This window comes from Pangasianodon hypophthalmus, chromosome 2, assembly GCF_027358585.1.
Source record: "Pangasianodon hypophthalmus isolate fPanHyp1 chromosome 2, fPanHyp1.pri, whole genome shotgun sequence".
In the NCBI taxonomy this organism is placed as follows: Eukaryota; Metazoa; Chordata; class Actinopteri; order Siluriformes; family Pangasiidae; genus Pangasianodon; species Pangasianodon hypophthalmus.
In genome coordinates, this window is record NC_069711.1 from 32,447,957 (window position 1) to 32,473,310 (window position 25,354).

General features: G+C 37.5%; 1 protein-coding gene across 1 annotated transcript in view; it reads left to right on the forward strand.

Annotated features, from left to right (window-relative positions):
* The first annotated feature begins 1,673 nt into the window (after window positions 1-1,673).
* col5a2b (collagen, type V, alpha 2b) overlaps window positions 1,674-25,354 on the forward strand; it is a 32,290-nt gene continuing 8,609 nt past the window's right edge. The window contains exons 1-39 of the mRNA XM_026933307.3: window positions 1,674-1,973; window positions 8,968-9,189; window positions 11,404-11,420; window positions 11,541-11,573; window positions 11,685-11,717; window positions 11,808-11,861; window positions 12,006-12,098; window positions 13,637-13,714; window positions 13,861-13,905; window positions 13,987-14,040; window positions 14,872-14,925; window positions 15,079-15,132; window positions 15,218-15,271; window positions 15,459-15,512; window positions 15,606-15,650; window positions 15,741-15,794; window positions 16,142-16,186; window positions 16,289-16,342; window positions 16,903-17,001; window positions 17,087-17,131; window positions 17,252-17,350; window positions 17,705-17,758; window positions 17,862-17,969; window positions 18,580-18,633; window positions 18,730-18,828; window positions 18,910-18,963; window positions 20,083-20,181; window positions 20,283-20,336; window positions 20,435-20,488; window positions 20,581-20,634; window positions 21,901-21,954; window positions 22,060-22,104; window positions 22,199-22,297; window positions 22,458-22,565; window positions 22,834-22,887; window positions 23,004-23,057; window positions 23,173-23,226; window positions 23,327-23,380; window positions 23,465-23,572. Coding sequence (XP_026789108.3) covers window positions 1,883-1,973; window positions 8,968-9,189; window positions 11,404-11,420; window positions 11,541-11,573; window positions 11,685-11,717; window positions 11,808-11,861; window positions 12,006-12,098; window positions 13,637-13,714; window positions 13,861-13,905; window positions 13,987-14,040; window positions 14,872-14,925; window positions 15,079-15,132; window positions 15,218-15,271; window positions 15,459-15,512; window positions 15,606-15,650; window positions 15,741-15,794; window positions 16,142-16,186; window positions 16,289-16,342; window positions 16,903-17,001; window positions 17,087-17,131; window positions 17,252-17,350; window positions 17,705-17,758; window positions 17,862-17,969; window positions 18,580-18,633; window positions 18,730-18,828; window positions 18,910-18,963; window positions 20,083-20,181; window positions 20,283-20,336; window positions 20,435-20,488; window positions 20,581-20,634; window positions 21,901-21,954; window positions 22,060-22,104; window positions 22,199-22,297; window positions 22,458-22,565; window positions 22,834-22,887; window positions 23,004-23,057; window positions 23,173-23,226; window positions 23,327-23,380; window positions 23,465-23,572 — 2,637 coding nt within the window. The 5' untranslated portion in view covers window positions 1,674-1,882. The remainder of the gene's footprint in view (window positions 1,974-8,967; window positions 9,190-11,403; window positions 11,421-11,540; window positions 11,574-11,684; window positions 11,718-11,807; window positions 11,862-12,005; window positions 12,099-13,636; window positions 13,715-13,860; window positions 13,906-13,986; window positions 14,041-14,871; window positions 14,926-15,078; window positions 15,133-15,217; window positions 15,272-15,458; window positions 15,513-15,605; window positions 15,651-15,740; window positions 15,795-16,141; window positions 16,187-16,288; window positions 16,343-16,902; window positions 17,002-17,086; window positions 17,132-17,251; window positions 17,351-17,704; window positions 17,759-17,861; window positions 17,970-18,579; window positions 18,634-18,729; window positions 18,829-18,909; window positions 18,964-20,082; window positions 20,182-20,282; window positions 20,337-20,434; window positions 20,489-20,580; window positions 20,635-21,900; window positions 21,955-22,059; window positions 22,105-22,198; window positions 22,298-22,457; window positions 22,566-22,833; window positions 22,888-23,003; window positions 23,058-23,172; window positions 23,227-23,326; window positions 23,381-23,464; window positions 23,573-25,354) is intronic.

The window sequence follows — 25,354 nt, forward strand, 5'->3', positions numbered from 1 at the left end:
TCCTCTGATGTGAGTCCCGAACCCACCGAGCCCCTGAATATCCTGGATATCACAGCTGCTTTTCTCCTCTTCCACTCGTGTATCCTCCCTGAGTCTGTCTGTGGCCTGATCTCCGGAAGCTGGGTGATATATCTACATCCTATAGCACCTCACACACAGCTGTTTTTGGCATCTCTAGGCATTAAGGCAAACATCTAATACACCAAAAACAGCATATTTTACTCCACATGGAAATCTCTAGAAAATATGGGTCAGGTTACTAAACAGCTTAAAAGATAGTTTTACATTTGCATTACCCAAATCATAACAATATAATATGACAAATAATTTATTGACCTAAGGACAAAAGGACATTGTGTTTTGTTTTTTTTTTTGTGTTTTTTTTTTTAAATGCAGACCTAGTTTCAAAGACTTGGTCTCAAAATGACCGCCACCCGTTGAAAGAATTACAACACATATGTAATGTCTATGAAAGTTGGAGACACTTGGAGAGAATCTTGGATGACTCTTCCATGCAGCAGCATTTCAGGTTGCTTTGTATTGTTAGGTTTGTTTTTATGGGCTGTAATTCAGACCACAGGCTTTCAGCACAGTTTAAGTCAGGAGACTAAAATGGTACAGAACATTCATTTTTCCCCCACAAAGCCATTTCTGTGCTCGTTTGGTTGTGTTTGGAGTCATTCTCTTTCGCAAAAGATTCATATACAGCCAAGTATAACCTCCTGGCAGAGGCAGCCAAGTTTTGGACTAAGGTTTACTAACAAGAGTGCTATTCAATTAAATTCTAACAGTCCAGTTACATACTTTTCCTTGCGTACTCGCGTTTATTGGCTCTGCTACTGTATTTTTTTCAAGTACTCGTTTTGCTTCTCTGAAATTTGGGCTCTCCAGCTTCCTCCGACCTCCTGAAAGCATGCAGCAGGTGGCTGGGTGACTCAAAATATCCCCTAGGTGTGAATGAGCGTGTGAATGTGTGTGTGTGTGTGTGTGAATGTGTGTGTGTGATGTACCGCTGTCCTTTCTAGGATGGATTCCCGGATCATTCCCAGGATATGCACCGGATCTACTGCGACCCTTACCAGGATGTTTGTCCTTACTGAAAATGAACGAATGAATGAATGAATGAATGATTTTGTCAGACTTTTTTTTTTTTAAATAAAATACTTTTATATACAATTTTTTAACATGATCTTTGCACTTTTTTTCACTATGCAAGTCTAAAATAATAAATATATTCCGATAGACCGTAGTGGTCTGGTTTTCATTCAGTGTGCGGTCAGCTTCTGCTTTGGATTTTGAACATTTTCTTGTTTCACGCACCTGAGGACATATTTATCTCATCTGAGCGCAACTATTACATAAAATTGTCATTTTAAGCCATTTGGTGTAATGTTTATTCTATATTTTGCCCTTTGTTTTGAAGGGTGCCAATAATTCTGGACTACTGTATTAGTAAACATTTAAAATGAACTTGTACAGTGTTAACTTTGTAACTTTGACTCTGTAGCTTGTGTAAGTTGATAAAAAGAAAAACAAGAATCCTAGATTGTCATTTTTTTTTCCAGTTTTGTGAACTAGCTAGATGCCAACTGCTTTAGCTTGATGAGAGGCTGAGCGAGTGATGGGGATGGTGGGAGGGAGGAGAGGCTCTCTCTCTCCCTCTCTCTCTCTCTCTCTCTCTCTCTGTGCTTCTCTTCACGCGAGTGCATGCACATGCACGCGCTGGCGTTTTGCAGAGCCAGACCAGGAGCCTGAAGGGAACGGAAGGGCATCCCGAAGGTCCAGTGAAGCCCGAAAGGAGGATTAAATCCCCCTCGGCTGGAGTGGAGCGCGTGCAGAAGTTTCCTGCGGGTGTCGCGTGAAACTGGGGGCGGCGGAAACAATGGCCGCGGCTCGCGCCCTCAGGACGTGCGTGTGGCTCGCGCTCTTCTTGACGCAGGTGCAGTGGGTGACGTGCAAGGACCCCAAGAAAGGTGAGTGGAACTAAGTAAATATGGTGCATTTTATTAATAACATACAAGACAATTAAACATGACAGATCAAATCTGTGCGATTTTATGTATAAGAATTAAATTGTAAAATATTAATTAAAATGTTATCCTGTTAGATTAGTTACCAAAACTTGATGCCACAAGCTTTTTTCCTTGTATTTATTAAATAAAAAACTAAAAAAAAAAAACTAAAAAAAAAAAAAAAACTAATCGAAACACCAAATTATTGTTAGAAATTATCTTTGCACAAGCCTACCAAATATATGGAATACATTTGATTATTATTATTATTATTATTATTATTATTATAATAATATAGTAGTGGTAATTTTATTTATTTATTTATTTATTTAATGAATTTATTTAAATTTCTGTATATATTCTGTAAATTTATTTATATATCTATTTACCTATTTATTTATTTATTTAAATTTCTGTATATATTCTGTAAGTTTTTTTTATTTATTTATTTATTTATTTATTTATTTATTCATTCACTCATTCATTAATTTAATTAAGTTTCTGTGTAAATAAATAAACTCATATTATACCTAATTCTATATCCTCTACTAAAATTATGCATAAAGCTAAATGAGGTTTATATCTCTGTATTTCTTAACGTACAGCCCGTACAAACAAGAAATATTTCCACAAATACTTTATGGCTGTTTACACATTTGATCATCTTTCTGAAATGTGCCTGAATGTGTTCGTATTTATACACGCCCCTCGGAGTTTCTGAGAACCCAAACAGCGAGCAAGTAAAGGAAATTTCAACAAACATGGCTTAGAAAATCACAGCTGTAAACATCTCTTCCCTCGTTTGGTACTTCAGCACATTTTTCGATGTTTTTGCTGTGTTGTTTAGAGAACAGGGCAGCTCTGAGTAAGTCTGTGGTTTCCAGGCTAATATTTTGGTTGGATTTAGCTGATGTGCACACACTTCCCATCCAGCAGAGGTGTGACCATCCGGGACTATGTGCTCCAGGTCAATGCAAGTGGACATGTCTTACAATTATAAAGATGCTTCATCATGAGGAAGTGATAAGGCTCCTCAGATAAGTGGTGAAACTGTGATTCTATCACAAGTGCAGCATCTTTTTTGGGCCTCAAGGAGGCACTATTCCTATTAAACCCCTCATTATTTCCACTACGACCAGAGAAACGCTGACCTCGTCGAGTCTAAATAAAGTACTACACCTCAGGAACAGGAATTCACTTATTTTCACAAACTATTCTGAAGTGTTTTATGAAGCCAGGCTCCCTGATGGACAATCCTGGGCCGTGGGTTTTTGCTAAGACAAATGTTTATTTGCAGAAACGCTTTTTCGTAACTGTCAGACGCTTTCAGAATTGGGTCCAGACGATCGTGGTTTTGGTGTCTTCTGAGTTGATGCTTATTTGAGATCGAGGCTCAGGAGAATGAGAGGTTTCTAACAGGCCTGTGTTTACTGATGCCAGGTTTTCAGAGGCTGCCAATTGTGGTTAACGCTCTCTCCCGGAGTGGAGAAGTGTGGCACACCCTATCATATAGTGCGCTGTGTGAATCCCAGCTTAAAGGAACATATGTTTAGTGTCATATTAACCCATTTCCTAACTAGCTTTCTTATTTAAACCAACTGTATTTTATAATACATGTGTATTATTAACCTATTTTAACCCACTGAACTTCACATATCTTCACACCAGTTACAAATGACTGATATTTTTGGAGTTTAAAAACTGTTGGTTTAGTTTTTTCCCCTAAAACGTAAGCTAAATGTTATATGTCTTGAATTCATATTAATATTTGTATTAGACCCATTTAGTTTAAGCATGCATCTGATAAAGACACCAAAGTTGTCTTCAGTACAACTGCCATATTTGGTACAATTGTATAATTTTAAAGGGTCTTATTATTATATAATAAGATTGTGCCCCAGATATAAATATCACCCTCACATGAGATGCAAATATGTAAACGGTCACAGAGGGATAAAAATGGCTCATTGTAATCACATAATTAACTCACATAACTGAAATTATATCGTTATTGTTATCGTTTCTATACAACAAAATGACATACACAGGGACTTGTACAGCAGAAGATCCAAACCACATGTAATTGTTGATATGGTGAAGTTTTCTGTTTGTTTAATTCATTTTTGGAAGGAGTCTCCAGTGTCAGTGTTTTGCAACAGTCAGTAAATTTTCATGCTTGGGAACGCTTTCAGGACACACGAGTTTACACTTTGCAGTTTCTTGGTAACATGAAAAGCTGCAGGCTTTTTTTTATCTCATTAACTTCAAGAGAAGTTTTTCAAGGATGTCCTTCAACATTACACGTAACTATAAATGGATAAAAAGTATGAGATGTAATCTTCAGCAACTTGCTGTGGTATTAGAGGAATAAAACCCTTTGGGACCTGTTGTTAGAGGAAAATAATCAACTTCGGGGTGTAACAGGAAATTTGCTTGATTGTTTTCCTGTAACAGCATGCTCCCAAGTGTTTTATTCCTTACTTATCATATTATTCCACTGTTTATTGAACGGATCTTGTGTGAAATTTCTTCACTGTTTCCACTTGATTTAAAAAACTCTCCTGACAGACACACAAAAGTTTTATGGAAGGTGAGAAACTGTTAATCATGTGCTTTAATACACTGTGAAATTGTGAGTAAAGGAAACAAGGTGATTAGTAAGCTCTAAATAAAAGAAAACGACGCTTATACTTTGTCTGAATTTTAAAGTGTATCATGCATACTTCAGAATCATGAGGCTAATTATGTTAAACGCTGCATGCAGACGGAGGGTGTGTCTTTTCTTTCAGGCAGAAATAAAACTTGCCAGCAGGCAGAAGTTAAAGCTGAACGTATAATAGAGGGCTTTGTGGTTTTCCCCAAAATAACGTCTGTGCTCTCCCACTAAATTGGTACTTTGCATTTTACTTTTTTTTAAGCATCGGAAAGATGCAGATTCCTATATGTTTCAGCTTGAGTACTAGAATAGCAGGTGCCTTGAGATGTACCGCTTTTCAGATTTCCCATATTTCTGAGCTCATAACTGGCCACTGACTGAAGATGTAGGAATGAGGTGTTCGCCTCTGGTGTTTTTTTCCCGTGGGAGGTCTGTGCTGATGTGACGTTAATATAAGCAGCACTAAACCTCATACTGTTCATCTGTAAATCTAAAACATTCACAACCACAGCCATAAATTCAGGTGCTAAAAAATAATCTCTACAAAATAAACCTTGCTCTGTCATTAGGGTTCAATAAGATTTTCAGTAGCTGGAATTCAGCACCAGAAAAAGCCACGTTTACGACGCACGTGAGCGTTTGATGAAAGTGAAATGCTCCCTTGTGTCTCTGATGAGACCGGCATTGCTTATTTTCTCTCTGATCTGTCGTCTCTCTGAGCTCACCTCAGCGCCAGGCTGAGAGTTATATCTGTCTGGCAATGAGCCATAAAATCAGAGACAACCCAGATTACATAGCTTAAAAAGAGACACGGAGAGCACAGAGGCTGTCATTTACTGTGTGTGTGTGTGTGTGTGTGTGTGTGCGTGTATGTGTTTTTAAAGAAACCATGAATTATACACGTAAGGATGTTTTGTGGTGAGAGTGCTATGAGTGCTATCCATGAACACACTTTCCAAAGGCACGTTTTTTTTTTTTTACATTTTCCCCAGGCCTCAGTGTTTGAGAGCCACTGATTATCCTGAGATAATATCTGGTATTACTCGGGCCTTCATTATTTAATTTAGAGGTCTGTCATGTATAATTGGTTTTGCACACCAGTACTTTACTCTGATTAAAAAACATATAACATCTAATCCTGGATCAGGATGCTGCAATGACAGGGTTCTGGAAATGCATGGAATCTAAAAGCTCTCATTTCCATATCTGGAAATTGTGTTACTAAAGTAAAACTGCTTTCACACTTGCTGTTTCTTTCTCAACCGCCAGCTCGATCGCGTTTTACCTTTAATCCTACGGGAAGCTTTTAGAAAGTGCTGTGTATGCGTTTTTTGGTCACAGCAGAACTTAAAAAACTGAAAAAAGTCCAGTTTTTTTTAAAGCACCTAGTGACTTCACGCACTTTTTAACTTTCTGACCAGCTCAGGTTCGCAAGAAGGAGGGGCAAGAGACACAAACATGGAGGACAAAGTATCATTTGAAAAAGTTCACCTTGTTAGTGAGCTATGAACAGAATATAAACAGATTTATGACATGCTGAATGGAAAATATTGCCTTACCAATATTGCTGTTATGGAAAAATAACATGAATTGATGCATGGCAAAAGGGTGAGAGGGCGAAGACAGACGTCTGATTGGGGCGGGTCATTTTGAAAAGGTACAGGTGCTTTTTTTGGGACTCATCCTTGGTAGGGTGGTATAGAGGGAGCTTACTCTTGTGTCCTTTTCAGCTCCTGTTTTAGCCGTTTAAGCTTTATATTCTAACAGACAATCTAAAACTGTGCAGCACAGAAAACAGAAACAAAATCAACGCTATTAAAGGAGTACTCCAGCATTTTTCAACCTATAATACCACATCTGTATCGACAGGAATTTACTTAAGATTTAAGATTTAGAGCATGGGTGGACAAATCCATAGCCATCACGTCTGGGACAAGCAGGTTTTTTGTCCAGGATATTTGGGGTTTTTTTTGTTTTTAGGTTCATAGTTGCCCGGCAGATCGGGTTGACAGTAGAGCAATTGGGTTAATTTTGGATTAATTGGATTAAAACTTGAATTAATTAGCAAATGCACAGACTACGGACAGAATTTTCAGGATCAGGAACATTTGGAAACACTGACAAAACTCTCTTGCTTATGACACACAGTCACCTTGCGGTTAAACATATCAGGAGAAAAGAAAGATGCTATCCAGAACTGAATAATGTCTATTAGGAGTGATGTGAGGAAAGAACACCACGTCTCATAGCTGAAACTTTCTCCAACGACTTGCTGACATTTTGTCAAAGGAGCAAACAAGACGTGCTACATGATCACATCCTTGTTCGTTTCCTTTAGTCTTTATTAATGCACTAAATGAACTAGCTAACTAGCTCACGATATGTTATTAGATCACTGTAGCTATCACTTTTAGCCTAATCAACCAAAATGTAGGAGTGGGCAGTACACTGAAGCTTTCATTTGCTAAGTGGGTTAGCTAGTAAAGTTAATAATAAAGATTTGTCCATTGGAGCCTAATTTACAGCTTCTTTTGATGTAGTGACTGCCCCAACGGCTGCCCCTTAAACAGCCATTGTAAGTGAATTATGAGTAAAAGGCTCTTGTTACAGGAAATCATGTTGAAATTCTTATCTGTGGTAATACCACATATGCTACAGATGCAGTAGATGGATATTAAGTTTAAAAAGTCACACACACACACACACACACACACACTTGCCAAAAATGGGTGAATTCATGAGAATCCAAATTAATATTCTCTAATGAAGCTCCACTGAAAGAAAAAAAATCCTCCTCCGTCCTGATTGTACACCAGCTCGCCTCCTGTCTCGGACGAGAGCCTCGTTTTTTTTCCTCTGATCAGGATGAATCCTTGATGTGGTTCTCCGTACCGCCTCGCTCACAGGCCCAGTGTGGCTGCCTCAGCAGCTGCAGAACTTAATCACAGGGTGGGGTAGATGATTCGGGCACCGTTTTAATGACGGGAGGATGAGGGCCGTAAAGATCAAATGACTTGGATTACTTCTACACAGACAGGTAGACTTACGAAAGCTTTTTGTATAGATCATTTTTCCAGATAGATTTTTAGATATATTTATATGAAGAGTTGTAGGGGATGTAAACGTTATTATTCATTATAACATTCAGACATTCCTGCAATAACCGCTACAGGAAGAACAGCCTTCGGTCTACTTTCTTCTGAAGTAATTCCATACTGGCAGTGTGTAATATATGAAAATCTATGAAAGCCACCCCAGAAGAAACAGAAAGAGGATATTTTATCATATCCTAAATTATAGAGCACATTTTTGTACCATAAGCGGCAATCCTCAATGTAACCACTAAGTACTAAGTAGAGGTGAAGCTGTAAAAATAGTCAGTAGTTCCAGACAGGTCAGAATCCTTGACTCAGGACTTCCCCCGTGTGGTTAGGAGGTGGCACTGCATTCAGAGATTATTAATAATGAACTATTAATTAACTAATAATTAACCATGATTTATAAATGGGAAATGAAATTATCCATTTGTATAAAGAGTTGAGCAATAGATGAACTGTTTGATTTAAAAAAAAAAAAAAAAATTTGGTTATCTATATCATTAGAGCATATCACTGTACATATATACATATAAAATAATCTAAAATGTTATATAATAATATACTAATATATAATGCTATATAATAATTATAGGTTGCATTTCAGCTCAGGGTTTCAGGTTAATATTTTTTCAGTATGATTTATGTGTTATTCAAGTATTATAGCTTGATTTTTAAAATAGTTAAAATATTATTATATAATTTTAAATAATTTTATTTGGCTGAATTTTTGTTAATCGAATCTAAGATATATTTTGAAATTGTTCTTGAATAAAAATTATTAGATAAAATTGACTTTCAAGCTGGATACGAAAATAGGTAATAAACATTTTTATGTATAATTTGTGTTATTTTCTAAATTGAAGTACTTTTGAAGTTATTTAAAGTGCTGTAGCTAAAAGTGTAGCTGATGTGATTTGGGGTAATTACCTGTTATAACTACTGAATAAGCTGAATTTCAGTTTCAATGTAAATTTTTGAATTTTGAGCCAACAGAAAGATGTTCAAACCTAAGGAAAGTCTTACAGCTGACTCAATCTTAATCCTAAAGCTTATTCTCTTGTAATTACATGTTATGGTTCAGGCTCCAAATATAGGACAATAAAAAAATGCTTCATTAAAGTTAAAAAGTTTCATGAAACCCTTTGAGTAAGTGTTTTTTTTTTTAATCCTACATCTCATTACACTACTTCTCTTCCCTCAGCTTTACCAGAGAATCAGCCTGGCTGTAAGGAGGGAGATGTGACTCACGAGCCCAATGCCATTTGGAAACCTGAGCCATGCCGGCTGTGTGTGTGTGACAAAGGCAACATCGTCTGTGAGGACATCCGCTGTGAGGAGCTGAAAGGGTGTGAGCATTTCTCCGTCCCGGAGGGAGAGTGCTGCCCAGTGTGTGAGAGATTCGCCAGTGCCCGTGGACGGATCGGTGAGCAGTACTCACGGTGTCCTCTAGAGGGCGACACTAACTTTACTTTCATATAAACACAGTCCAGGGAGAGGATATGACACTGGTGTCAGGAGGAAAGTCCTTTATTCATGAGCTGTATAGTTTACCGTCCCCTTTAAGATGAAATATTGGATCTGTGATTTGGGATGTGTGTAGAACATTTACACTCTACCACATAAGACTGCAGTAGAGTTGCCAGTTTGGTCTGATGGTTCACTCACCAATAATCATTCAGAATTCTCCCAAAATCCCCAGTGAACAATGATGAAATAAAATAATGTGCAACACTTTACATAAATAAAAATATTTAATTTAATTCAGCAAGACTTTACAATAAGGAGGCAAAATGATCATGTCTTTGTCATGGTCAAAGATCAGATCAGACATGAATTAGATCAGATTTTGATCCAGTGATTGATTGTATACCACACAGATTACTCTAAGGGTGTTCCAGATCAAATAGAAATTGGACTATTTTACCAAAATAGACCAAATATAGTCTGAAACCCTGATTGGGACACCGTCGACATTTTAATAACAAACAACACAATTAAATCAATTTACTTATTTGAATGAACATAGCTATAAAATTACTTACTACATATTGTATACGTTTTTACTTTTTTATTCTCCAAATATAGAGTAAGACATCTTCCATGTTTAAATGATTATAAGGATTAAAATAACTAAATAATAATAACCTGTCAGGATTAATTCAGGACTTTAATATTTAATTTAACACTCAGGAATTTGCTGCCAGTGATTCCCAATTTTGGAGCTGTAGTGTGTACCCTGAACCCACAAAATAACCTATTCCTATATATTCTTTACCATTAAAACCTATTATAATACCATCATAACCATTTACTATGCTTTCCTAATCTATTATATATACCATTAGAACTTATTACTATACCATAATAACTTATTACAGCATCATTATGACTTATGCTATCTTAATCTATTATTATTCCATATCTATTCTTATAATCTGTTACAATAGTATTATGACCAGTACTAATAACCATTATAATCCATTACTATGCAAATATAATCTGTTACTCTACCATTATGAGCTTTTACTATAGCATTATAAGCTGTATATATACCATTATAAACCATTACTATAAAATTACAACATGTTATTATACTATTATGATCTCTTCCTATACTATTATAACCAGTGCTATAACTGTTATTACCTATTATTATTACACCTTTACCCTGTCACTACACATTTATGACCCGTTACTATAACTATTACCACTTATATTATTATAATCTGTTACTGTATCATTATAATCTATTACTATACCATTATAACATTTTAATATACCATCATAACCTGTTATTACAGCATTGCAACCTATTACTCTACCATTATAACCTATCACACTAGCATTATAAACTCATTACTATACCATTATAACCTGTTACTATACCATTATATACTATTAGTATAGCATTATAATCATTACTATAACATTATAACTTATTACTATATCATTATTGCCTGTTACTGTACCATTACAGCCAGTTACTATGCCATTATGATCTGTTACTATACCATTATAACCCATCACCACATCATTATAATCTATTACTCTACTAATTTAAGTAGTACTATACCACTATAACCTGTCACTACATCATCATAACCTATTACTATATTACTATAATCAGTACTATACCAATATAACCTGTCACTACATCATCACAACGTTTTACTATACAATTATAATCAGTACTATACCAATATAACTTGTTAATGTACAATTATAACCTATTATTATATAATTATCACCTTTTACTATACCGTTATCACCTATTATTGTACCATTGTAAGCAGTACTTTACCGACATTAACATTTTTCTGTAATGTCATCTCATTCTACTGTACCATTATAACTTTTTATCATTGTAATCTGTCACTGTACCATTATAACCCTTTAGTATATCATTTCTCTCTGTTACTATACCATTATAATAGTATTTCTATACTATTATAATCTATACAATAATATCACAGCCCTTTTTACAACACCCTTGACTATGTCTGTACATATCATCATCTTTTACTTTATTATTATTATTATAATACAAGTCTGTAGTAATACGTTTATTAATGAAACATTATATGAAATAGCATGTTTACTAAACTATACTTAAACCCCTTTTTTCTTTAACTTTCAGAAATAATGGCACTCAAGGTATGTACATGTACTCTAACTCACACTATTTTTAATGTACAAATATATCAAAATAAATATAAATAGTTTCATGTTTAGTTAATGAGCTGTACTGAAAATATAACTCTTTTGAAATTTAAGGGTGAAAAAGGAGAACCAGGAGATATTCCTCATGTAAGTATAAAAAAATAACTTCTTTAGCAAGAGTATATATGGATTCAGTGTATTATTATAATACAGTATTTATTCTCCATATACCTGAAGTGTCTCCATGTTGTTTTTCAGATTGTGGGACTGCCTGGTCGACCGGGAGCAATGGTGGGATTTTCAACTTTTTTTGCAGCAATGATCTAAAAAAATGTTTTACTACATTGCCTCAAATTTATGCATTATGTGTTGTATTAATAGGGAGCTCCTGGGCCAGCGGGACGTGCAGGATATCGTGGCTTTAAAGGAAGAAAAGTACGTTTCATAAATGTTCTTTTCATCTTATATGAGCTACTACATCAGTCAGTTATGTGTGAAAGCGTAACAGATCTGTTTAAAAAATACTATTTTATGTTGTATTTAAACTGTTATAGTGATGACAGCTTTTCTCTTTTTAAGGGCGTAGCAGGTCCACCTGGGTTTGATGGGATACCAGGTGTGCCAGGTATGCCCGGAAAGCCTGGTCCTGAAGGACAGACTGCATTACCAGGGGTGAGTGTTTTAACTGTATTTAATCTGTGTTCTCTGTTGGTAAGGAGTTACACCTCTAGATGGCTTACACACCTACAAAAATGTGGCTTTCAAGCTCAAATTTAGATGTGCACAAATTAGCAAAACAAAACAGCATATGAATCTCCAGGTGTTATTCTGAAACCTTTTCTATTCATAGCAAATGTTTGGTTTATTTAGAGAGTACGTATAAAAATTTGGACCATCATTAGGGTGTTGTCCATCATCTGTCGGGGCTTTGTTTATAAGGGCACTGTAGTCTGTTTGCCGAGTCCGAATCAGCTCCAAAAGTACTTTTGGTTGGTTTGCTGTTTGGTTTTACACTGTGCATAATTAAACTGGTCAGAAATACAGTGGCAGGTCTCCTGAGTGATGCCCTGCTTTCACCCTTTGCTTGGCAGGTCGTGAGTTTGTATCCCAATGATGCCACAGCCACTCGTGGCCAGGAACATAGGGAGAAAAATGGCTGTGGGAATGGATGTCATTCCCTCTCTTCCTGTCATTCACAGTGACAGTAGCCAATTGTAAACATCTGTGAGCTCCAGTATGTGGAAGAGGGCAGATAGCGTTTTGCTTTGAGTGTAATATGCTGCATGTGCAGCAGTTTGAAAAAGATGTGGTTGGCTCAGAGGAAGCACATTATACTTCACCCTCCCTGGTTGGTAGTTGTTGTATGATAGGAAAGAGTTGGTTCATGCGTGGGAATTGGCAGGTAACCAACTTGGAGAAAATGGGGGAAAATATATATATAAATATGGCGATGTAAAAAGTGTAAACAAGCCTTTGTCAGTTGTGCATAGAAATCCTAAAAATCACTCAAGCACAGAGAACATGAGCCAGTCCTAAATAAATGATTAGATAAATACATAAATAACTACTTTAAAATGCTTTGCGTATCACATCCGCTGTGTATTTTGACTTATCACTCATTGCTCAGAATCTCCAGAACACGTCGCATTTCTGCAACACTACAGCTCTGTTCTCGAGGGTCTGTTTAGCAGCTCACGTCTACAAAGAAAATCTGAAAGGGTGAAAGGACCCTAAGACATTGCATGGATTACACGGTGAAAGAATCTGTGCACACAAAATATTGTTGTTCTTCTAGAGGTGTATTTCATTCTTAAAAGGTTTCTCTTTTAGCTTTCTCTTTGTCCTGCCAATGTTTCTACACACAGATGCATTGAGAATTGTGGCTTTATTTATATACATATGAGATCATGAACAGAAATGGACGTGTTTGGAAGTATTTAGCGTTACTTGTGGAAGGAGACAGGATGGGCGTGGATGTTGAGAGAATGTGTGAGAGCACACATTTCTACTCGTGTTTACTTTTTGTATAAACAGGAAATGATCCATGCCTTTCTCAAGTCAGGATCTGTGCATACTCACTGTTTATGAGGCACATAAGTCCTAAATCCAGTGTTTAAAATGTTCCTGATTCTCCAATTTAACCTCTGCGGATATATATACAGCAAATCTCTCCATTTTAATGGTAATCATTCCAATGCATTGTTTTACAGAGTCAGTTTGCATCTCAGATGGCTTCAGGCTTCCATGATGCAAAAATGGGAATGTCAGCACTTGTCTCTGGATCTCCTGTAAGAACAGTTTGAATGCTGAATATCATAAGATTTAGTGCTATATACACTAACTGTAACACTAGACTCTATCTTGTTTATTAACTATTTCTCAAGAGCACTCTCAATTCTCATTCATTGATAACTCACTAATTAATCTGAATTAGGGTGAAGCAGGACCAAGAGGACACCCAGGACCACCAGGTTCACCTGTAAGTCTAACACCTATAAGCAGCCTGACAAAAAGATAGTATTTATATGGTATTGATCTCAGTGCTTTTTCTGTCCTACAGGGCCCTATGGGAGCACAAGGCACCCCTGGAGATCCGGGTGATCCAGGACCCATGGTAAGAAATTAAGCTAGCTTTATGTAGTGTACCTGCAGAACAGTTTAAATAGATCAGGGGGGATTCAACTAATATTTCTAAAGGTTCAGCTATATAAGTTTCTGGACTAAATGGCAACAACAGTTACCTTGTAATGTTTTTACCATTAGTGATTAGTTCATGGGTATCAATAAAACAATAACGGCTATAAATAAGGCTTCACTGTGCCACTTTTGAGTAGCACCACCGACTCTGAAAAGATGATATACATTGAGAATAAATGGGCACTACATGCATATTCTATTAATTTGTCTTTAAGTGTTCTGTTTTTGTAGTCGTCTTTTTTTAAAAAAAAAAATATATAATCATAAAATGATGTTGATTTGCTAATAAGGCCAGAATGAGTAAATGAAATTAAATATTCATTAGCGGCTGTGAAAACTCTTTTCTTTCCCGAAGAGCTACCTTCAGCTAATTAATTTACGTAAATCCAGATGATTGATTGCAACAGAGAATCTCCTACAGAAGCCGAGATGCCGAACTGTTTTGTTTATACGTTGAACTGCTCTGCCACAGTAGTGCTTGCTTTAATCCGCTGAAATACTTCAATGAGTCCACTGCGTAATGACCCCTGAAATAGAAACCATCCAAGATCGCTCTATAGTTAGAGTTTAGCTTACCTAAGCTCTAACCCATGAATAAAAACAAATTGTGACTGAGGGCCAGTAGAAATCGCTTTAGACAATCTGTAACATACCATATAACTCCATAGACTCCAAAGTACCGTATAGGAAGAGGTTGTCAGGAAAGGAGGTTTTGCTGTACTAAGGAGCTGTTCTTTTCTTTTTTCAGGGTCCTCATGGACCAAGGGGTCCAGACGGTCCTCAGGGAAAACCTGGTCAAGATGTACGTACACCAATCTGCTTGTTATGCTTGCATAACCCTGTCCCACACTGGACAGAGCTGATCCTCATAAAATAGTCATTTAACATCTTACGAAGTAAATGACCTAAAGTAATCAAATTATCCGTGCTCGTCTGCTTCTTTTTCCGGTGTCAGGGTGAACCGGGAGAACCAGGAAAGAAAGGAGACGATGGATTCCCAGGATCACCTGTAAAGTCACTCTTCTATTTCATATAGTACTTACACATCTGTGCTTCAACCTGATCCTAACACAATGATATTTTCCTTCATCAAGGGGGCTCGGGGATTCCCAGGCTTACCAGGTCAACCAGGAATGAAAGGTCACAGGGTGAGCTTGATTGCTAATTGCTGAAATGTTTTAATTATTTAAATATAAATGTAACATTTACTCGAAAAGGAAAAAAAAACACACACCAGATTTAGGTTTAACTGCATCCATGCAGCATATAAACCAGGTTTTAATGCTTTCCTGATTTTAAGGATTTAAACCCTGATGAGAATTTTGATCATTTCAGGGATATGCAGGTCCACAGGGAGGGAAGGGCGAGCGCGGTGTTGTTGGTTCAAAGGTTAGACACACACTTGACAACTGTTAAGCCTACATCATGGCACAGGATGCTGTATTATCAAATACTATACGTGTGTTTGTGTTTTGATTTCAGGGTGCATCAGGCATTCCTGGTTCAATGGGGACTATCGGTCAACAGGTATGTTCCATAATGCGATTTTGATCATTTTGGACAAATCAAAACAAACTTATTCAACTGAATAAGTGCGTGCAACTGAACTTTTTTTAGGGTCCACCGGGATTGCCTGGAGAAAGAGGTCGGATTGGACCCACTGGATCTGCGGTGAGATCATTTCTGTCATTTCTACAATTAAATGCTTTGCTCATACCAGTAAAATACTTTAAACAGTTCAATGCAGCGGAAAATATTGATGGTACTGCAGATTATATTGTATCAAAGTACCTTATACTGTATAGCTATACAGTATCATTAACTTTACTGTAAAATTAAATCTCATTGTTTGTTATAGTATTTGTCTTATTGTGTAATTTTTGAATTTTAGCTAGTGTTTGTATGGACGCTGTAGCTATTTAACTACCTGCCAGCAAGTTAGTGTAAATTTACAAGGTCATTTTTTAAGCTAAGCATATCATTATACTATAATTTTGGGTTCCATTTTTTTTCTGCAGGGAAAACGTGGAGCGTCAGGAAATCCTGGAAAACCAGGTCCATTGGTACGTAAATTACTTCATCTGTTCTAATATCTTAAAAATCCTATAAGGCATTGCAGCATTTATCAGTTTTCAGTAAGGTTGGTCATTTCGTATTTCTCACAGGGTACCATAGGAATCCCAGGAGCTCCAGGTTTTCCAGGCAGTCCAGGCATGAAGGTTTGCACGTGACTGTTTTATTTGTAATGTCGTGTTATTGGTTATTTTAATCAGCTCATCTAAATGTCAGTTATTATTCATGTTATACTTAATCTCGACCTATATTTAACAAGGATGGACATTTTAACCAATTTTGTTATTGGAAAATTTGCTTTTTTAAATTAATATTATTCAAATAGTGTATCAAAAATGCATGCATATTATATAAAATAATAGCCTCACCTCTGTTATAGCTAAATATATGCCATTTGTTTGGCATTTTCTGTGGTTCTACATCACACATTCAGCTAATAACAGTGTAGGTCCCTGAAATTATCTCTCAATACTACATGACGTAAATGAATACTACAACAAGTTCTGATATCTAGATATTGAAATATCTATGTCTATCCATGTCTGTGTATTCATTCATCTTCAGTAAGTGTTTTATCCTGGACAGTAGATGAGGAGCCTATCCTGAGAACACTGGACATGAGGCAGGAATAAACCCTCGATGGGCCTCCAGCCCATTCCAGTCTATTGCATGTGTGTTGAGGTGTAATTTTTGGTTCCATCTTCAGGGTGAGGCAGGACCCACGGGCCCTCGAGGCACCAGTGGAGCTCAGGGACCCAGAGGGGACTCAGGAAGAGTAGGCTTCCCTGGCCCTCAGGGCAAACAGGTGTGCTATATGTTATCCTTATGAGCCACACTCTATATTTGGATATTTTGATACATGTTATTGATCTAAATGTGTTCATATCTAGGGTCCAGCAGGCACAGACGGTGCTCCTGGATCTAAAGGGCCATCGGTGAGTCCCAGCCATTCTTCCAGCAAAGCAGCCATTCTTTTAAGTTTAATTAAATGAACATAATTCATGATTCGAGTTAAGTGTAGTGTGTCATGAACGATTTTTTTTTTTCTGATGTAGGGGGCACCCGGTGTGCAAGGTCCTGTCGGACTGATTGGTCAGCCTGGACCACCTGGACCTCAGGGAAAGACAGGACCTGCTGGGGCCAAAGGTCAAGTGGTAAGGACATACTCATTTTTGACAACTGGTGTAACAGTTCTACATAAAAATATGACTAAATGAAATGGGGTATTTTATAACACCATAAAACTGGAACTGGACCTTTTCCAGTTTTCACCAGTGGAGTACCAAAGGTTTTTGCTCAGGATTGGAACAAAACTGAGACCATAGGGCTGGGGCTAGTAACACTGTTCATTGCTGATTGCTTTTTTTTAAAATAACATTTTAAATGACTATGAACATTTTACCTTTGTCAGTTTAGTATAAAATAACTGTTTGGGCCACTTCTTCTTTTCAAATGTACAAGATCTATGGCAAAAGATACTACAGATGTTCATATTTTTGTGGTCGTAGGGTGAAGCTGGCATCCCCGGACTCAAAGGAGAGCCTGGAATTAAAGGAGAAGTGGTGAGTTAATAACACCAGATCAATAGTTGATCGATTACAATAGCCGATTAAATCGTTACAAAGTAGTTGGTTGCTGTTTTCATAAAGCTCGTCTGTGTCACAGGGGCAACCTGGAGCTCAAGGAGAGATGGGTCCGATGGGAGAGGAAGGGAAACGGGGCCCCAGAGGAGATCCAGGATCTGTGGGGCCTCCCGGTCCTCCTGGAGAGACAGTGAGAGAAATGATTCATTGATATGCTGTAGTCTCAGACACTCTATTTTGTACACCTTTCTGGCCATAAGCTTCAGGATCTTGAAGGTTGCAGTCTGTTTTTGCTGAGTATCCACAATGTTATTGTGCTAGCTTTCAGGAGGAAAAAAATGGTGATGTAATTATCACTCTGTAGTTGATTATTTTCCTATTACAGCACATCCTGAAAAGGTTCATTCTTATACCACAGCAGTTTGCCAACGGCTATATTAGATTTTATTATAGTTACATTTAATGTTGGAACATCCATGAAACAAGTTAGTTCCTGTTATGTTATAAAAGAGATATAACAGAGCTGCTTTTCTATAAAATTAATAAACAAATCTGACTAATCAGACTTAAGAATTCAACAGTGCTGTGGTATAAAAGTTATTAAAGCACTTAGCGGTGAATAAATGAGATTATCCTGTGTGTAATCAGGAAAGGTCTGTGGTTGGTCAGTCAAATTGCCTCCTTCTGTGAAAGTAGATGGTTCTTCAGTAGGCAATTGATTGCAGTCTGAAGTATCTGTGCATTTGTTTGTTATTTAGACTTTGTTACTGCATTGAATTGATCTGTTTTCCTGTTTTTAGGGAGCTCCAGGTATTCGTGGTTTTCCGGGTGCTGATGGGTTACCTGGACAAAAGGCAGGCAAAGTTCCCATTTTTTAAAACTGTTATTGTCCTACTTCTGTCCCTATTTTTGCTATGATTGTTAATGGATTGCTACTACAACATCACCAGGGTGCTCAAGGTGAGCGTGGCGCTTCAGGCTCTTCCGGAAGTAAAGGTGCTGGCGGTGATCCTGGCCGTCCTGGAGAACCAGGCCTTCCGGGTGCAAGGGTAAAGAAAGACCCGTGTGATATTCATTATGCGAAAGAGTGCCACCATTATACTTCATGATTTTTTTTGCTACCTTTTAAGGGTCTGAGTGGTGTTGCTGGACCTGATGGACCAGAAGGAAAAATTGGACCTCAGGTAACTCACTGCATCACGTTAAACAAACTCATTATTATTAGGATAGAATAGGATTTCTGGGCCAGCACATGCTAGACATAGACTACTGTCAACAATTTGGACACACGTTTTTAATAAAGGCCTAGGTTGGAATTTGTAGGGAAAAAAAGTTTACATTTACACTTTCTTTCTTTCTATTCTAGGAAAAAGATGTTTTATATATAGCAGTTAATAAGAAACGTGCATGGGAAATTTTCTAGTGTCTACATCTTAACTAAAACAGTTTAACTAAAACACCAAATGGCTGGTGGTTACCGTAAAAATCTGTATATATGAACACTCCAGTTTTTTACTGCATGCAGGAGAGCCAACAATGCTTTAATCACTTTCCAATTATAATGACCATTAAATAAATTTGTAAAGTGTTAGATTTGACCCTTTTTTATTGTAGGCCTAATTAACATTTATCAGTCAAAATGTTGTGCTCTTTCTTCTTTGCTGTTTCTGGTCATTATTGGCTGAACATTTTCTGTGGTGTCCCTAATAAATATATTTAACTAACGTTAAACATATACTTACTCTAATACTCTATATTCTAATATAATACTCTAATGTTAGCTCAGGTGAAAATACATTGATAGGTTTTAATTTGCCTTAATGAACTCAAAACGTTTAAAAAGAAAGTGAGGCTGTCACATTGGGTCCTTGAGTCGTGAAGAGATCAACGATCAAAATATTGCTATCGTGAGATGGGGAAGAGGGCGGGGCTTCCCGGGAGTCAGTGCATATCAGAGAGTTCAGAACACATACACAACTGTCAGTCATGCCAGACTCATCTTCTACTTTTTATCGGGGAAAAAAGAAGACTATTTTGGCACATTTTTTCCGAGTGATAACTTGTAGCTCTTACGCAAAATATATGAAGGTTGGCAGGCATGGGGCTGTATATATATGTCGTGAAAAGAAAGGAAGATAGTAATGTTCCATGTGTGCTGTAAAAAATGCATCCCGGTTGCTGGTTCTTCACTATGGTGGTAAATAAGTGGTAAATGAGAGTCTGGAGGCAGTTTTGCTTAGCTACATCTACAATAAATGCATGTGAAAGTTTGTATTATGAACTCTTTCGACTGTTCTCCACAGGGAGCACCAGGAGATGATGGTGGTCCTGGACCTGCTGGATCAAACGGAGGCAGAGGCCCACCAGGAACTATGGGTCTGCCAGGCCCGAAAGGCTTCAGTGTAATCAGTCATCACTTTTAAATAATATGATAGTAAAAGATACCACCTCTTCTCAAGCCATGTGATAATTAAGGTACATTATTTTTGTTTTTGACACTTAGGGCGATGCAGGAAAAGCAGGAGAAGCCGGAACACCAGGAGCAGCAGGACAAAGAGTGAGCTTTCTCATAGACTGCAGCATTAGTGATTAGAAAGAGTATGAAATGTAAAAAGTTAGAATCGTTATCATGGAAACTGTGCTTTCATCTCACAGGGTCGCAATGGAAAAGATGGAGAGGAAGGACCTGCAGGCCCCGCTGGACCACCTGTTAGTGTCATTTCATGCTGTCATGAAATATCAAGGCTTTTTTTTAATATATATATTTGTACTGTTTTCTAGCAGTGATCTTGTGCTTTCAGGGTCCAGCAGGAAAAAGAGGCGAGCAGGGACCTCCTGGTCAGACAGGCTTTCAGGTGTGTAACAAATAACTGCTTCATAATGCTATTTAGCTATTTAGCTTTTTAGAATTTCCTCTAATCTTAGCTAGCTATATGTATTTGGGAATAAATATTTACAGCTAGCTGGCTAGTTCAGTGGCATAGGATCTTTCCAACAATTATTTTCTCTATGCTAGATTTGTTTTGGAGATAGCAATCTAGCTATGGAAATTTTCTCTAGTTATCTAGTTTTATTTATGGCTAAATATTTACAGCTAGCTGGATAGCTAATAATACTGTTGGGGCTTGGCGAACTACCAAATTAAGATGTAGTTTCATGTTTTAAATTAAATTTGATTTTCCCCATTTTTATTGTCCTTAAGATAGTGGCCTCACGTTCGCACATTAGCTAGATCTTATCAGATGTTAGCTAGGTAGTAGGGGTCTAACTATACATGCTGGTCACACTTAGATTTGATTCATGATACTGCGTTTGCTATTTGATTCAATTCAATTGTCAGAAAATTTGAACAAAAATTTGAATGAAGAAGTATCATGACTGGAAAGACTCTGTGTAATAAACAAAGTAAAACAATGTGCTTCTTTGTCTGTATAAAACTAAATAAATGAAAAATTGCTATGAACTGAGTTTTAATATTGTTAACAAAATGTATTACAGGTTCAGCATATCTTATAAATAAATATATAAATGTATAAATTACCCCCAAAATTTTGATTGAATAAACAAAGTGACTGAACTGGGATAGATTGACTGAAACATAATGAGCTCCGTAGCAAAACTAAAGCTCCAAAGTCGGCTAAAGTGCCCGATTTCCGCAGCCGTTTTTTTGGTATAACAGAGGTGTGGGGATGGTGTTGTTTGAAAGCTACTGAAGAGCTCTTTTTATCCATTATAACATAGTTCTGTACCTGCATAATGTATAACACGTGTTGGTCCTTGCAATCCAGAGCTATTGGCTTCCGGTCACTTTGCAAATGCAGGCTCGCCACGAAAATATATTATCACATGACCAGTGTGCACTCTATATATCTGTACTCTATATAACTCTGTGGGATGCACAGATTGGGACCTCTGGTGTTAAAACAGTGCAATTACATGAAGTGCATAATTAATAGAATGCTGATATTGCACACTTCCACAATGCACATCGTCACATTTTTGCATCGCAATGCATCGTGTAATGACAAAAAGTGGTTGTATTTGGGGTAAAATTTTTTTTGTAGTTTTGTATTTTAAAATAAATTTGATTAAATTGAGCTAGTGTAACATTCACTTCTCAGGGTTTACCTGGAACTGCAGGTCCACCTGGAGAGCCAGGAAAACCAGGTGATGAGGTGAGTGTAGTATTGTTTATGACATTTTTTTCCCAGTCTATTCCAGCAAAAGTGAAATATTTGCCTAGACATTGTATATTTGAACTGTCTTTCTTGTTCCTTTAGGGAGTCACTGGTGAAGAAGGTGCTGCTGGTCAGACTGGACCAAGAGTAAGCTCATATTAAATTTACTAGTTGTTGAACAGAATTAATAAAGAATTAATATTGTATAGTTTTAAGGAGATGTCATCATTTTGCCCCTCAGGGTGAGCGTGGAAACCCAGGAGAGAGAGGACAGTCAGGACCTAATGGCCTTCCTGGGCCTAAAGGCAGTCTCGGGGCACCAGGATCTGATGGACCTAAGGTACTCTAGAATGGTCCAATGTCATTTGTTAGCTATAAATATATGAAAATGAATAAAGATAATAAACATATCGTCAAATTAAATAATAAAATAATTTTGATACAAAACAGGAATGATGATATATCACTGTTTTGTGCTTTTTTTTTTTTGCGTTTTTTAGGGTAGTTCAGGACCAGCAGGGAAAGCCGGAGAACCAGGCCCACCCGGACTTCAGGGAATGCCGGGAGAGAGAGGGACGCCAGGCGCCGGTGGACCTAAAGGAGACCGTGTAAGTGTGATTCAGGGTTAGTTTGAACTGAAAAGAAATAAAAAATAAATAAAGTCTGAATGTATAGCTGACAAGGGTGAGCCTCCAGACAAAAAGACAGAGGCATAAATGTGTGTTTTTTTTAGTGAGGGTGCATGAATAAGAGCAATGGATGAGGAAACGAATGTAATAAAAATGTCAGCTTCTTTTGTAAAATTTTTTATATTTCAAATGTCAGACATTCAAAAACAGAAAAGAAAACCTCATGGTGATTATCTTATTATCTCAGGGTTCGGTAGGTGGGAAAGGAGATGAGGGAGCTGCTGGCAATGATGGTGCTCGGGTGAGTAAAAGTAATAATACTAACAAATCATTTTACAAATATTGTAGATAATATATGTTGTCCTAGTGTCACTTACATAATACAATTTTAAATATATATATATGTATATTTTTTAGGGTCTTCCTGGACCCACTGGACCTACTGGAACAGCTGGAGCACCTGGAGAAAAGGTAATCTCTATTTAACCCATTTAATTTAGTATTTATTTTATTATTTATAGGTTACCATCCATGCGTCTATAAATATATACGCTGTATTTTTGCTTATCAATTGATTTGTTTTCAGGGAGAGACCGGACCCAGAGGACCTCCTGGACCACCAGGTTCTAGAGCGGCGCCTGTGAGTGAGCTGTGGTTTACAGATCAGGAGAGAACCCCTAGCTAATATAAAGTTATATGAAGATTGTATGATGAGCTCATTTTCTGATTTTGTATTTCAGGGGTCTCCTGGTCCGCCTGGTCCTCCTGGTCCAGTTGGATTTGCCGGTGCTCCTGTGAGTATATAATCTCATTGTTTATCTTTAAATCTGTTCTTCTGTCATTTTTGAATTATTTTATTATGTCCTTTCTTTTGCCAGGGTCCTGATGGTCAGCCTGGTCCTAAAGGAGAATCAGGAGAACCAGGTGCAAAGGGTGAGGCAGGGGCTCCCGGTCCTCAGGGAACGGCAGGAAAATCTGGAGCTCAGGTAGGATATAACACTTATCACCCTTTTAGAGATGTAAATATCATTTTCTCGTTCATTCGCTCTTTTTAATGTTATTGTTTCTATAGTAACAATTCCTTCACATGGATTTGCATAGCGGACTCTCCACATAATTAAAGTTTAATAATAAACAGGGTTTTAAAATGTGCTGTTATTGAACAAAGAAAAATGTAGGGAAGTTTTCTGTAAGGAGATGTTTATGTAACAGTTACGGAAGGAGTCTCCAGTGTCAGTGCTTTGTAACAGTCAGCGTATGTTTATGTCCACTTGAAGACATCACAGTACTGTGAGGGTGTAGTAACTCCATTTCGTTAAGTAAGGGATAAACCTCAATGAGACATGCTATTATACGAAGATAATCAAGATGATTATTATCCTAAACAGCACATCCTGAAGTGTTTTATTTCTCTATTTACAATATTTTATTGTATTATTAAGTAAAGACACATTATACTTTTATCCATTAATAGTTACATAATGTTGTGGAATATCCATGATACAAGTAAGTTTTTGTTATCACCTATGTTATACCAGAACTAGTTCATTTTTTTCTCTCTTTAAGTTAATAAGGTAGAAACAAATGCAGCTTGTTACTGAGAAACCATAAAACTCAACTTCCTCAGTCATTCATTTTTCTGATGGCACAAAACTAGGCTAATAAAAATTTGTATAAACATAAAAATTCGTGAATTTGTGCCAATTTTGACCAAATATACTAAACTTTAAGGTCTGGGAAAAATGCTCAAATGTGAAAATGGCCTAAATAAGGGGATATACATAATCTGCATTTAGTATGAACACATTCTCTATACACCGATCAGCCAGAACATTAAAGTCACCTGCCTAATATTATGTGCCACCAAAACAGCTCTGACCCATCGAGGCATGGACTCGACAAGACCTCTGAAGGTGTGTTGTGGTATCTGGCACCAAGACGTTAGCAGCAGATCCTTTAAGTCCTGTAAGTAGTGAGGTGAGGCCTCCATGGATTGGACTTGTTTGTCCAGCACGTACCACAGATGCTCGATCGGATTGAGATCTGGGGAATTTGGAGGCCAAGTCAACACTTTGAACTCTTTTTCATGTTCCTCAAACCATTCCTGAACAATTTTTGAAGTGTGGCAGTGCGCATCATCCCACTGAAAGAGGCCACGGCATTAGGGAATGCCGTTGCCATGAAGGGGTGTACTTGGTCGGTGGTACGCGTCAAAGTAACATCCACAGGAATGCCAGGACCCAAGGTTTCCCAGAAGAACCCAATAGCCCAGAGCATCAAACTGCCTCCACTGGCTTGCCTTCTTCCCATAGTGCATCGCGGTGCCATCTCTTCCCCAAGTAACGCATCCGGACATCCACGTGATGTAAAAGACGTGATTCATCAGACCAGGCCACCTATATGCAGCAAGCTGTGATGCACTGTGTGTTCTGACACCTTTCTATCAGAGCCAGCATTAACTTTTTCAGCAATTTATGCTACAGTAGTTCTTCGGTGGGATCAGACCAGATGGGCTAGCCTTCGCTCCCCATGCGCATCAATGAGCCTTGGGCGCCGGTTCACTGGTTGTCCTTCCTTGGACCCCTTTTGGTAGGTACTAACCACTGCATACTGGGAACACCCCACAAGACCTGCCATTTTGGAGATGCTCTGACCCAGTCATGTAGCCATCACAATTTGGCCCTTCGCTCAGATCCTTACTCTTGACAATTTTTCCTGCTTCCAACACATCAACTTTGAGAATGGACTGTTCACTTGCTGCCTAATAT